At 49.8% G+C, this 12,895-nt stretch overlaps 1 protein-coding gene across 1 annotated transcript; it reads left to right on the top strand.

The window, feature by feature from the left end:
• The first annotated feature begins 2,138 nt into the window (after positions 1 to 2,138).
• On the top strand, positions 2,139 to 12,558 carry FBL (fibrillarin rRNA 2'-O-methyltransferase). The gene is made up of 9 exons (XM_087826681.1): positions 2,139 to 2,219; positions 6,942 to 7,118; positions 7,220 to 7,321; positions 7,406 to 7,500; positions 8,756 to 8,926; positions 10,110 to 10,242; positions 11,235 to 11,347; positions 12,169 to 12,314; positions 12,449 to 12,558. The coding sequence occupies exons 1-9, from the start codon at positions 2,210 to 2,212 to the stop codon at positions 12,471 to 12,473; spliced, it is 972 nt and encodes a 323-aa protein (XP_087682807.1). The 5' UTR covers positions 2,139 to 2,209; the 3' UTR covers positions 12,474 to 12,558.
• The last annotated feature ends 337 nt before the right edge of the window (positions 12,559 to 12,895 follow it).

Here is a 12,895-nt window from a genome sequence, read left to right as displayed (position 1 = left end):
CTTGTCCTGAAAGACCCCTGCCAATCTCTTCTGACTCATCTCCTATCACTGTCCCCCTTGACGGGTGCAATTATGATTTGGGAACCTGACCTTTTAATGTATGGAACACGCCTAATTTTCTCAATTCAATAATTATCCACTTTCCCTTAGCAGTATTCTGTTTCCTCCACTCATCACTTGGAGGAAAAATCTGCAACATACCTAATAAAGGATTAATATCTACAATATGCAAATTAATACGAAAATGACAAGTTCTCTAGAGGAGAGGAAGGAAAGACACCAAAAGGTCAGAATGGTCAAAGGATCATCTGCCTGAATTTAGAAATCACCAAGAATTATAATAGGAGCAGCTTGAGTGGCAGTGAGCCTGGAGCTAAAATAATGACATGAGTGACTTGGGAGTTGATAGAACTGGCAACAAGAATGGGAGAAGGTGCTATAGTAGAAACTTCAAAGTTAGGGGCTTAGAGAGGAGACAGAGAGAATGATTTAGAAGTGGCATGAAGCCCTGGCCGGTGTGGCTCAGTTGGTTGAGCATTGTCCCACGCACCAAGAGGTCACTAGTTCGATTCCCAGTCAGGGTACATGCCCAGGTTGCAGGTTTGATCCTCAGTATGGGGCAAGCAAGAGGCAGCCGATCAATGTTTCTCTTTCATTGATGTTTCTCTCCCTCCCTCTCCCTTCCTCTCTCTCTCAAATCAATTAAAACATATTTAAAAAATTAAAATAAAATAAAAAGTGGCAATGAGGAGCAAGAAGGATCTTTTCTCACCTAAGGCCCATTGGGCATGAGGGCTGAGGAGGGGGAAAACAGCCCCTACTTGGAAGGGCTGCATGAAAGGCATGTCTTTAGGAGAGAGCTAGGTTGTGGTTACAGCAGGAAGGTAAAAGGAAGGTTCCGAAGGAGTTAAGGATATAGAGAGATATTGAGGAAAGCCCTCAATGCTTCCCCATCTCAGCCTTAACCATTCTCCTTGTACCTTCCCCATTCCAGCCCTTACCACTCTGGGCTGACGCTGTCTGGGGATGGGTCTGGCAGCTCCAGGAGGGCAGGACCCTCCCATAGGTCCATCTCAACCAGAGTAAGAGCCAAAGTTCTCACCATGGCCCATGAGGCCCCGCACAGTTTGTTACCTCTCTACCTTCGCCTCCTCCCACTCTTCCCCGCTCACTTTTCCCAAACCGCACTCCTCAGTTTCTCCCAACTCTCCTTACCTTCCCTGCCTCAGGGCCTAGGCACCTGCAATCCTCTGTGCCCCAAACTCTCTTCTCCCAGGCAAGAGCTGGCCTCACTCCTCACCTCCTTTAGCTCTTTGCTCCTTGGACACCCAAAGAGAAATTTCACTCTCCCCCAACGGTCCCTATCCCCCTTCCCTGCTGTTATTTTCTCCAAAGTAAGTATTGCCCTCTAACAGTCAGGGTGCTTTACTAACTTGTTTGGTGTCTGTTTCCCCATGAGAAAGTGAGTCCCAGCCCTGGCCCGTATGGCTCAGTTGCTTGAGCATCCCCTGAACCAAAAGGTCGCAGTTCATTCGGGTCAGGGCACATGCCTGGGTTTCCGCTCCATCCCCAGTAGGGGGCGTGCAGGAGGCAGCCGATGGTTGTTTCTCGCTTGGATGTTTCTCTCCTTCCTCTCCCTTCCCCTCTAAAATCAATAATAGAAATATACATGTATAAAAGAAAGAAAATGAGTTCCAGGAGGGTGGGAATTTGTGTGTCTTGTTTACCGCTGTATTCCCAGCACCTGGAACAGTGTCTGGTACTGACGGGTGCAAAGTAAATGCTTTTCTAATGTATGAATGAGTCCAGAGTCAGTCCACGTTCTTGGGGGTGGAAATGGGTCATGGAAAGCTTTTGGGTGTAGAGGGGACCTTATGGAGTTAACTAGGACGAGAGAAGAGGGGCGGAGGACACAGCGCATGCGAAGGCTTAGAGCTGAGCCCCGATTACCAGTGAGGGGGGAAGCAGGGAGTATAGCGTCGCTGCACAAGGGTGGCGCCTAGCGAGTCGGGTTGACCCGCGCTCGGGAATCCCCGCCCACGGAGCACAGAATCCGGGCGGGGCTGGGGGCCCAAGGGGGCGGGGCTACGTGGTTGCGCTACGCGTTGTACGTCACCGCGCGCGTGCGCTCCTTTCCACGTGCGAAAGCCCGGGACTCGTGGGGTCCCGGACGCCGCAGAATCCTGAGCCGCGCAGCTCCGCTCTCGCCATGAAGCCAGGTGCACGGCGGGGTTGGGGTCGGAGGTCAGGGGCTGGAGCCCGGCGGGAATTGGGGTGCGGGGCCTTGGCTTGGGAGCAGGGGTTCTGAGACCCGGGTCCGGTGTGGGGAGGGAGTCCTGGTTCGGTGTCGCGTGGGAGAGGTTCTTGGTTCCGCCCTATGGTCGATCCTGAGCCTAGGGTTCGGGCCTGGAGGTTTGTGATTGGCTTCGGAGGTCACGACGTGTGTCGAGTCTTTGGCCTGGGAGTGGGGTTCTGAACTGATGTTCGTCTCATTGAGGTCTTGATTAGGTTCGTGGATATTGGACCGGGGCGGCAATCGGTTGTTACTGTCCCAGAGTTTGGGTCCAGGCGTCTGGGGTCGTGGCTCCCTGGGCATGGGTTTTGGGAATCTATCTTGGTTCGGAGGTGTAGCGTCACCGGGAGCTGAGTCTAGGAGGCCCCCCGTTTGCTTCCCCGGTTGCCGCCGCTACCCCGGTCCCCTTGGCCCCCAACCCACTATCTTCTTGGAGAGGGCCGGAGACGATGAGGACTCCCGGCTTGATTGTATGTGGCCCTCTGGCCCACTTTCCCGCTCTCTACTTTCCCAAGGGGGCGGGTTCCTGAGGATAGAGTGGAGATCGTGGGCCTAGTGATTCTCAAGCCCGTGGTGGGATGAAACTTCACTAGCCCAGGATAGGATTAGCGGGGCGGGGGAGGGAGGTAGTCACAGGGCATGAGTGCTTTTACTACATTTTCTTCCAGATTCTGATGAACCCACCCCACCTCTCTCAAGGTGGAATGCTGAGAGCCCTGACTTTGACAGCAGAGGGGACTCAGTTCAAAGTTTCCGTCATGGCTTTGCTTCTTAACTTGCTGTGTGACCTTGGGCAAGTGGCTTTACCTTTCTGAGCCTCAGTTTTCTCATCAATAAAATGGCACCCAGTTACAGTTTAGTAAGATCATGTTAAAAAATAGCACTGGGTGGTAATCATTTTGCAGTATGTAAGTGTACCAAATTAACATGTTGTGCACTTTAAAAATTTTATGTCTTTATTGATTTGAGAGAGAGGGAGAGAGAGCTAGAAACAGCAGTGATGAGAGTCATTGATCGACTGCCTCCTGCATGCCCCTCACCGGGGATCAAGCCCACAAACCTGGCATGTGCCCTGACCAGGAATCAACCCAGGTCTCCTGGATCACAGGTCGATGCTCAACCACTGAGCAATAGGTTGTACACTTTAAACTTACACAATGTTATGTGTCAGTTATATTTCAGTAAAGCTGATAAAAATAGCACAGTGCTTGAGATATAATAGTGTTGGTTCCAGTTGTTATCTTTATATTTTTTCTCAAGGGGAACAAAATTAGGATCCTTATCCCTGGTGTCTCACCTCTTCCTCAGTCAGGCTGTGCCCATCCCTCCAACTTGCTCTGTGGAGTTGGGGAAATCTCCCACTGGGACCAAAAGCGTTTGTTTTCCACTACAGGGTTTTTTGTTTGTTTTTTTCCTCTCAGCCTGTGGAGAGATGGGGTCATCTGGTGAGGGGGATTTATGAATCCATGCCCCCTCTCAAGTTCTCTTTCTATTCCGTGTTTGGGGATCTGCCGATGGAGTAGGGTGCGAGGTGCTAGGGTGTGTATCTTGCCCTGAGACCCTGGCATACCTGCAGGCATCCTGTGGTCTGATTCTCCCAGGAATGGAGAATACACATTCCTCCCAACCCTTCCCCTCATTGTGTTAGGATATGAAATTGTAGAACTTGCCAGGAGTCAGCTCTTCAGTAGGGATTTTAGTCTGAGTGAGAGAGGAAGCCTTTGGGAGATTTTGAGCAGGGACTTGATGGCAATCAGACTTGATTGACGCTTGTTTTTTTAAAGGACCCTCCTGTATGTAAAAGACTTCAGGGGAGCAAGAGTGGAAGCAGGCACATCAGTAGGAAGCTGGTTACTGTAATCTGCTAGATGATGTGTCTTGGACCAGGACAGTGGCAGGCAACCTGGGTGACGAATTGTTACGACTTGGGAATAGATTTGAAGACAGAGCCAACAGCTTGTCTGTGGGTGAGAGAGAGAGGAGTCAAGGATAACTGGGGGTTTTGGCTTGTGTGACTGGAAGGATAGAGTTGCCATTTTTGAGATGGGGAAAGCTGTGGGAAGAGAGCAGTTTTAAACCCTGGGGTGGCAGGGGCACCTGTGGATTCCCCCACCCAAAATTTCTAGAATCCTGTGCAGACAAGTGTTGTTGTAAGGAGAGGGTGAAAGAGCCTCAGGACTTGAAATGGATCAAGATAGCTTCTGAATATCTGGCACTGAAAGTTTACTCTTGAACCCGCTCTACCCTGTGTCATGCCCCTCCTTTCCAGGGCTCTGTGCTGTTGGGCCTGGGTTCAGAGTCTCTTGGGCCTAGTGCTTTCTCCCCTAAGTAGGAGGGAGCACTCATTGCCTCAAGTTTGAATACTGTTCATTAAGTCATTTAATCTTTCAAGTCTATGAGGTGGGCACTGAGTTATCTCCGTATCTCTGTCTTAGAGATGTTTTCAAGACTTCCAAGAACCTTTCCCTACTCTCTAGGGTTGCAAAGGGTGTAGCCATCTCCCTGTGTGGGATACATGAACTGCTTGAGGGAAGGAACCAGGGCTCTGGCCACCATCTGATCACCTGCTTCTTAAATGAACAGAGTGGCTGCTTTTTTCATGGGGCAGAACCCAGACGTTTAAGAGTCCTCAACAGCTGGTGTACTTAATATTTCTTGAACCCATACTTTGTGCCACATGTTATGCAGGGTGCTGGGGATGCAGTGGTGATCAAAACAATTAAACACCCCTGTTCTGTTGGAGCTTGAGTCTAATGGGGGAGGCAGGCAGTGATAATGTTAAAAATGCCATGGATGAGGCCCTTTGGCTGGATAGCTCAGTTGGTTAGAGCACCATCCTGATACACCAAGGTTGCGGGTTCAGTCCCCGGTCAGGGCGCATACAAAAATTAACCAATGAATGCATAAATAAGTGGAACAGCAAATCGATGTTTCTCTCTCCCTTCCTCTCTCTAAAATCAATCAATGAATAATAAAAATGCCATGAGTGGTAATTGATAGGAAGAAAAAGAAAGTGGGTTAAATGTCAGGTAGCCAGAGAAGGAAAATTTAATCAGAGACCTGAGTGCATCGAAGGAGTGGGTAAGCCAAGCAAATGGCACAGGACCCAGGCAGTGGGAACAGCAGGTGTTAAAGGTGAGTTTGTTGTTAGGGAGGAAGGGTGTGGTGACCAGCATAAAGAAAAGTCAGCAGAAGGCAGGGCCCTATGATGGTGGGTCTCAGTCTGGGCTGCACATTAGGATAACCTGTGCAACTTTAAAAAGCTTCCACATCCAGGTTCCCATCCCAGACAATTACATCAGAATGTCTAGGTTTCAGGGACTAGCCAAAGGTGAGACCCACTGCCTTAGGGCTTTGGGAGCCAGAGAGGAATTTTTATTTCATCTGATTGTGACGGAAAATCACTGAAGAGATTTGGGAAGGGGACTGATGAGATCAGATGCCCTTTTAAAAAGGGCATCACTAGCTGCCATATGTACAGCAATCTGTAGAGGGAGGGTAAGAGAAAAGGGAAACAACTGTTGGTTATGTGTAGGAGTTTTAAAACTGTTAATTGTTAACGATCAATTAGGAATAGCTATTGAAAAGTAGTGCATGTTCATCTTTAATGCCATTAAGATGCATGTCATAATTCGTGATTTTTCTGTTACTGAAGAGCTTTTACAACTGTCCAAAGTCCGATATTGAGTCTATTAGCAGCAGCAGCAGCAGCCTGTCTGTTTCAGTCATTGTTTTGTGCTCGGTGAAGTGAAGAACCTTGGCACAATCCTGGTGATGAAAATGAAGTCTCTGAATCTTTTTCTTCTTAAATTTTCAGTCTTGTTGACAAGCCCTGAACTGCTTATGAACTATTGTTCATTCATAAAGCACAATTTGCTGGGGTTTCTTCTTTTTTTCTCTGAGCTGGCAGACTTCTGCAACCTTGAAGCAGGAGATTGGTTAGTAGAAGAGACATCACGGGGAGCTCCCCTCTGTTTGGGTGTTGGCGCTTTTGTTCCAGACACAAGGTCAGGCATAGAAAGATAGGAAGATGTTTTCAGGGTCTGGGGGACCTACTGCCCAGGGCACACACAGTGTTCTACAGACTAATTACTATTGAAAATAGAATGACTCCTGTGAATCTACCATCCAGCCAAGAAGAACAGAATATTGACAGTAACCTACATCTACCTGTGTACCCCTCTCCTGTCCTAACTCCATAATTTCTCCCTCCCATTACCCAGTATCATGGGTTTTGCATTTATCATCCTCTTGGCTCTCTTGGGGTGGGGGCAGGACATAGGTTACACATATATCACCACAGCATAGCACTGTTTCATTTCAGTTGCTGAACTTTATAAAAAGGATATCCTGTTGGATGTCGTTTCCTTGGGCTTGCTTTGTCACTTTAACATTTTGATTCTGAGATTTCTCTATCTTTGGCGGGTAACCATGTGTCCTGTTCACTTTGATCATGAATATTCCCCATTTTGGGCCTCTGGTGCCGGTGGACATTTGTGTTAGCCCGAAGTTTGCTGCTGCTGTGGACATTCGTGGACGCGCCTCCCGGTGCACGCTTCTCCGTTTTCTCTCCTGAGCAGAACTGTGAGGCGTAGGAGTCCCCTTTCCAGCTTCGTTGCCCTGATTCCCGCTTCTGTCTCCACCGCAGGTTTCAGCCCCCGTGGGGGCGGCTTTGGTGGCCGAGGCGGCTTCGGTGACCGTGGCGGTCGAGGCGGAGGCCGAGGCGGCTTTGGGGGGGGCCGAGGCGGCTTTGGGGGGGGCCGAGGCCGCGGCGGAGGCTTCAGGGGCCGAGGCCGAGGCGGCGGCGGCGGCGGAGGCGGCAGAGGTGAGTGAGGGCGCGGCGGGGGGCGGCGGCTTTCCCTGGCCCGCTGGCGGCGTGGGCAGAAGCGTGGGGTCTCCCTCCCTCACTGCGTCTCCCCCTCGCAGGTGGCGGGTTCCAGGCTGGTGGCAACCGGGGTCGTGGTCGGGGAGGAAGGAAGGGAAATCAGTCCGGGAAGAACGTGATGGTGGAGCCTCACCGGCATGAGGGTGAGTGGGGAGTCGGGGCGCCTGCAGAGGCCGGGGTGGGGTGTGGCTCCCAGTCCTCACCGCTGCGCTGATCCCCTCACCCAGGTGTCTTCATTTGTCGAGGAAAGGAAGATGCGCTAGTCACCAAGAATCTGGTCCCTGGAGAATCAGTTTATGGAGAGAAAAGAGTCTCGATTTCGGTGAGACCTGAGCCTGATCTCTCAAAGCCACCAGGGCCCCAGCTGATATTGTAACCAACAATCTGGTCTCCCTGCCCTCTGTCATGTGTCCTATGTGGGACACCGAGAGCATCATCTTAATACATAAGTCAGATCATGCCCTCCCCTCCCCAAATGCCCTCTGTGATGCTCATTGCCTTCAGGTTAATGTTCCAAGTGTGGCCTGCAAGGCCCTGCACATTCTAGCTTCCCCTTCCTGCTCCCTGGCCTCACCTCCTACTGTCCCCCTGACTGTCTTCCAGCCCACTGCCCTTGCTGTACCCTCTACCTGGAATACTCTTCTCCCAGCTCTGTATGTGTCATCACCAGCTTCTCTGGTCAGGTGTCACCTTGTCTTTCTCAAAAGCCCTCTCTGTTGAAAACAGCCCTCACCACCTATCCCCTGCCCAACTTTTTTTTAAAGTTTTTTAAAATTGATTTTTAGAGAGAGAGGAAGGAAGAGGGAGAGAAAGAGAAACATCGATGTAAGAGTGAAACATCAATCTGCTGCCCCCTGCACCCCCCCTAATGGGGATTGAGCCAGCAACCTTTCCGTGTACAAGGTGATTCCCAACCAACTGAGCCACACAGGCCAAGGCCCCCCTGCCCTATTATCCCATGTCATTTTCTTCATGGCCAGGCCCACTCCTGCCTCAGGGCTTTTCTGCTGCCTTTCTTGCTGCCTGGAATGAGCCTCCCCCACAGATAACTTGAATGGCCCCTCACCTCATTCAGGTCTGCTGCTGGCTCTTCCCTGGCCACCCTTTCTCATTTTCACCTGCCCCTTGCTCTGCTCCCCATACTTTATATCTACTTTCTTGGCTTGATTCTTTCTCCTCAGCACCTGTCACTGGCTCCTGTTGTCTGTGTGTTAGTCCAGTGCATACTTATTCTTTCAGGGCAGGGGTCTTTGTCTCGTCCACTGTGTATCACCAGTGCCTGTTATAGGGTCTGTACACAGTATGTGCTGGCACTGCACATGTTTGCAGAATGAATGTGTAGATCTTGCCATTATCTGGTATGATCTTGTCTGTGTTTATTGTCTGTCATTACCCCTTTTCTGTGTGTCAGTAACTTCCAAGATAGGACAGACACTGCATCTGTCATGGTTACCGATATGTACCTACATTTGTTTCTTGTACAGTGATGGAGTCCTTTTGAGGGCCCTAGGGTTAAGGGCAGTGGGGGCTTGCAGAAGAGTCTGGCACTGATTTCCATCCCATCTCTTCTGGCCCAGGAGGGAGATGACAAAGTCGAGTACCGTGCCTGGAACCCCTTCCGCTCCAAGCTGGCCGCAGCGATCCTGGGAGGTGTGGACCAGATCCACATCAAGCCAGGGGCCAAGGTGCTCTACCTCGGGGCTGCCTCAGGCACCACCGTCTCCCACGTCTCTGACATTGTAGGCCCGGTGAGTGGATGGAGTTGTGGGAATTGGATGTGAGTAAGGGCTAGTGATGTGGTGGGAGGGAGAGAAAGGCCACTTCTTCTGCCAACCTGGAGTCAGAGGCCCTGGCTCCTTCCCTGCACTGTGTGGCGTGGAGCTAGGCCTTTCCCTCTGAGTGCCTGTCAGTAAAAGTAGCAGCTTGAACTACTTGCTCTCCAAAGCCTCAGTCAGTTTCACTCCTGTGTCTTGGCCCAGAGGGAAGGGGCATGGGCATTAGGTGACCAATGTTAGCCAGACCCAGAACTGAGTATATACCAGACTACTTGATTTGGTTGTCCTTTTAAAAAAAATTATGCCTCCAAAATCTGGTCTGCTGGTTTCTCTTTTTTTTTTTAATATATCTTTATTGATTTCAGAGAGAGGAAAGTAGAGGGAGAGAGAGAAATAGAAACATCAGTGATGACAGAGTCATTACTGGCTCCTGATAACAGTCATCGGCTGCCTCCTGCAGGTCTCCCACTGGGGATCGAGCCTGCAACCCGGGCATGTGCCCTGACTAGGAATCGAACCTAGATCTGGATCTTAGGTTGATGCTTAACTGCTGAGCCACACCTGACCGGGCTGCTGGTTTCTCTTGAAAGAACAGGAGATCTCAGTTTCTGGGCCTGTATTCTGTGTGGTTACACAGGCTCCCTATTTAGAGGGTGTGCACTTCATGACCTCTAGCTCATCTGCATGACTATAGACTATAAAGCCCAGGCTCTAGTGCAGGCATTTAACAGTGACATGACTTTCAGCAAGGTATTTAATCTCTCTGGGCCTCAGTTTACCACACTGGAAAATATGGTTGTTGTGGAGATAAATGAATTAATTCCTGTAAAGTGGTTAGAGCGATGCCTGGCCTGGCCCATTGCAAATATTCTTAGCTGTTATGACTTCATCTCTGTGCCTTAGCTTCCTGGTTTTAAGCCTATATTGTGGGCCTGGGCTTCCAGATCAGGCAAAGTGGGAGTGAATAAACCTCAGCCAGTGACTGCATGTCTCTGGACTTCGGTTTATTCATCTGTAAAATGGACATAATAGTAGTTGTTAAATGGTAGGGTTTTGATTTGAGGACTTGAAGAGATGCTGCATGCAGTGTATGGGCCCAAAGTAGGTGCTCCATGTATAAGAACTAGTATCATTGTTATTGTTTGATTTATTTTAGGATGGTCTGGTCTATGCAGTTGAGTTCTCCCACAGATCTGGCCGTGACCTCATTAATTTGGCCAAGAAGAGGACCAACATTATTCCTGTCATTGAAGATGCTCGGCACCCACACAAGTACCGCATGCTCATTGGTAAGGGTCCTGGAGGGTGGCGCAGGTGGCGCAGGACAGGCCACTCCAGGTTTCCGGAAAGAGGCCAGAGCCCTGGTTCAGCTAGAATTGGAGTGGATGAGCAGGCCTCTTAAGTCTGCAGGAATGAAAAGGGTGGGGGGAGCCAGGTGAGGTTGTGAAGATGGTGGTCCTGCTTCAGGGTCTCAGATATCTGGCACCTTGAGAGGGCCATCCTCCTCCTCTCTGATCTCGTGCCTCTTTCTATAGGCCTAGACTGCCCCATATTTCCTTCCTCTAAAATATGGTACTTTTACACTGCCCTTGGCTTATGTATAAAGCCTCCTTCAGAGATCCTTATCATCGTCTGGTGAGATTATAACCAAGAAAGCACAAATTGAGTGTGGCCTAGCCCAGAGGGCCCCATTGTGAATATCACCCTCTGAGGTAACTTATGTGAACAATTTGATGTTTGCTTTTCCCAGTTTCAAAAAGTTGGTTTTATTACACCATCTTTCCATTTTTTTAAGTTTTTTGTTTTGTTTTGTTTTTTAATCACACTGCCTTAAAAACATTACTTTGCATTCTGCTGGGTTTTCTTTCTATGAGTTTTTTTCCATGCACTCACACCATACCCTTTGTCCTGCAACTTCTTTTCCTCTGACAATCCTACAGACACTCGTCATAAGTGCGCACCTTTACTCGCCTTTTTGATGACATGTCTGTCTCCACCCCCCACCCCCCACCCCCCAGACTGGGAGTGTCTGGAGGGTAGGGTCCAGGTCTGACTCGTCTCCCTGTCCCCCACGCCCAACCATGGCTTACAAGAGGCGTGAATGAATGATGTGACTGGGTTTTGGACCCATCTTAGGGAGGGGCATGGTGGAGGGAGGGGGATCAGTGGGGGGAAGTGAGACTAGAGACAGGAAACACTGTGCCAGGAATCTACAGGCCCCATGGGAGGAGCTCTAAGATACACTGGACCCAGCTTTTAACTGCCACTTCTTTCTCCCTAGCAATGGTGGATGTGATCTTTGCCGATGTGGCCCAACCAGACCAGACCCGTATTGTAGCCTTGAATGCCCACACTTTCCTACGTAATGGAGGACATTTTGTGATTTCCATTAAGGTGCGGGGTTTGGAGAAGTCTGAAATGGGTTGCTAGTATCTTTTCTATCATTAACTGCCAAACAGCCAGTCAAAACAAGGGAGCCTTCATCCCCCCTAATCCAGTCAGTCTATTCTCAGCCTTTATCCCTACCCAGCTCCCTACAAGCCCTCCCCTGTTGCAAGTCAAATAGCACCTGATGAAAAATGTCTGCAGAACTAGCAGCTTTGGGGTTTAAAGAGGCAATAGGACTCAGTGGTCAAGTGCATGATCGCTGAGTGTGACAATCTGAGTTCGAATTCCAGCTTACTGTGTGATTTTGAGCAAGTTACTTAACCTGTGTGTTTGTAAAACAGAAATATTATATATGTAAAATAGAAATATTAGTCCTAATTTTTAGTATCCTATATAAGGATTAAATTTATCAATATATGTGAAGTGTTTAGAACAGAACCTGGTATAGAATAAATACTAGATAAATGCCGGGTACGTTTTAAAAAACATTTTATTTGGAAATACAGAGAACTCTGCCTTGTGCCCTTCAACCAGATTCACCATTTTGTTAGCCTTTTGCTACATCTGTTTTCATATTCTCAGCTGCATTATTATTGTTAAAGAGGAAGTAGAAGGGGGGCGGAACCTGAGTGTAAAATTTAAACACTGGCTTTTAGATAAATAGGACTCTGTCGAAGGCTACCTGTTCCGAGTCCATACCAAATTGAAAATTTCCAAAACCTGAGTTTCACCGTTTCCAATAAAAACAAATACTTCTGATTTAAAGCGGACGGAAAAGGGTAAATAGCCCAAAGCCCTGCTGTGGACCTCACATCCTCTCCTTGCAGGCCAACTGCATTGACTCCACAGCGTCTGCCGAGGCAGTGTTTGCCTCGGAAGTGAAAAAGATGCAGCAGGAGAACATGAAGCCCCAGGAGCAGCTGACTCTAGAGCCATATGAAAGAGACCACGCTGTGGTCGTGGGCGTGTACAGGTGAGCGGGGGCCCAGTACTCCACCAGGACAGCTGTCCTGGCCCCTGCACCCAGGGTCACGCGCGTCAGCACTTTCTAGGAGTGCCCCTACAGTAGTGACAAGCTCTGACGCCCCTCATCTCCTTCCTCTACAGGCCGCCCCCCAAGGTGAAGAACTGAAGGCCTGCGCTCCACCTGGATTTTGAGAAATTGTGTTGCTACTGTTACACGTGTTTTTCTATTAAAAGACTCATCCTTCCTTCCAGTTTGGGTCTGCTGCTGATTGCTTGGCCACTTCTGTTGGCAACAGGGCGCAGGCGTCCTTGCTTAACTCGCGTGGTGGTGGCGGATGTTCTCCGCTCACACAGCGCATGCTCCTGTCTTAGCTCCATCTCACGCCGCCCTAACCCGGATTTCGGCGCTTGGGCGGGGTTGGTAGCTCACTGCGCCTGCGTGCTGGTAAGCTCCGCTGAGCGCAGGCGCGGTGTGTTGCCTCGGGTCACGTGAGGAGAGGGGGGAGGGTGTGGGGGCGGAGCCCGGGGCGTGGGGGGGCCGGTTTGTTGTGGTCGCCATTTTGCTGGTTGCATTACTGGGTAATCAGG

This window comes from Miniopterus natalensis, chromosome 18 (assembly GCF_054644295.1).
Source record: "Miniopterus natalensis isolate mMinNat1 chromosome 18, mMinNat1.hap1, whole genome shotgun sequence".
Classification (NCBI taxonomy): domain Eukaryota; kingdom Metazoa; phylum Chordata; class Mammalia; order Chiroptera; family Miniopteridae; genus Miniopterus; species Miniopterus natalensis.
The sequence above is the reverse complement of the archived record's forward strand: the minus strand, read 5'-3'. Positions and strand labels throughout refer to the sequence as shown.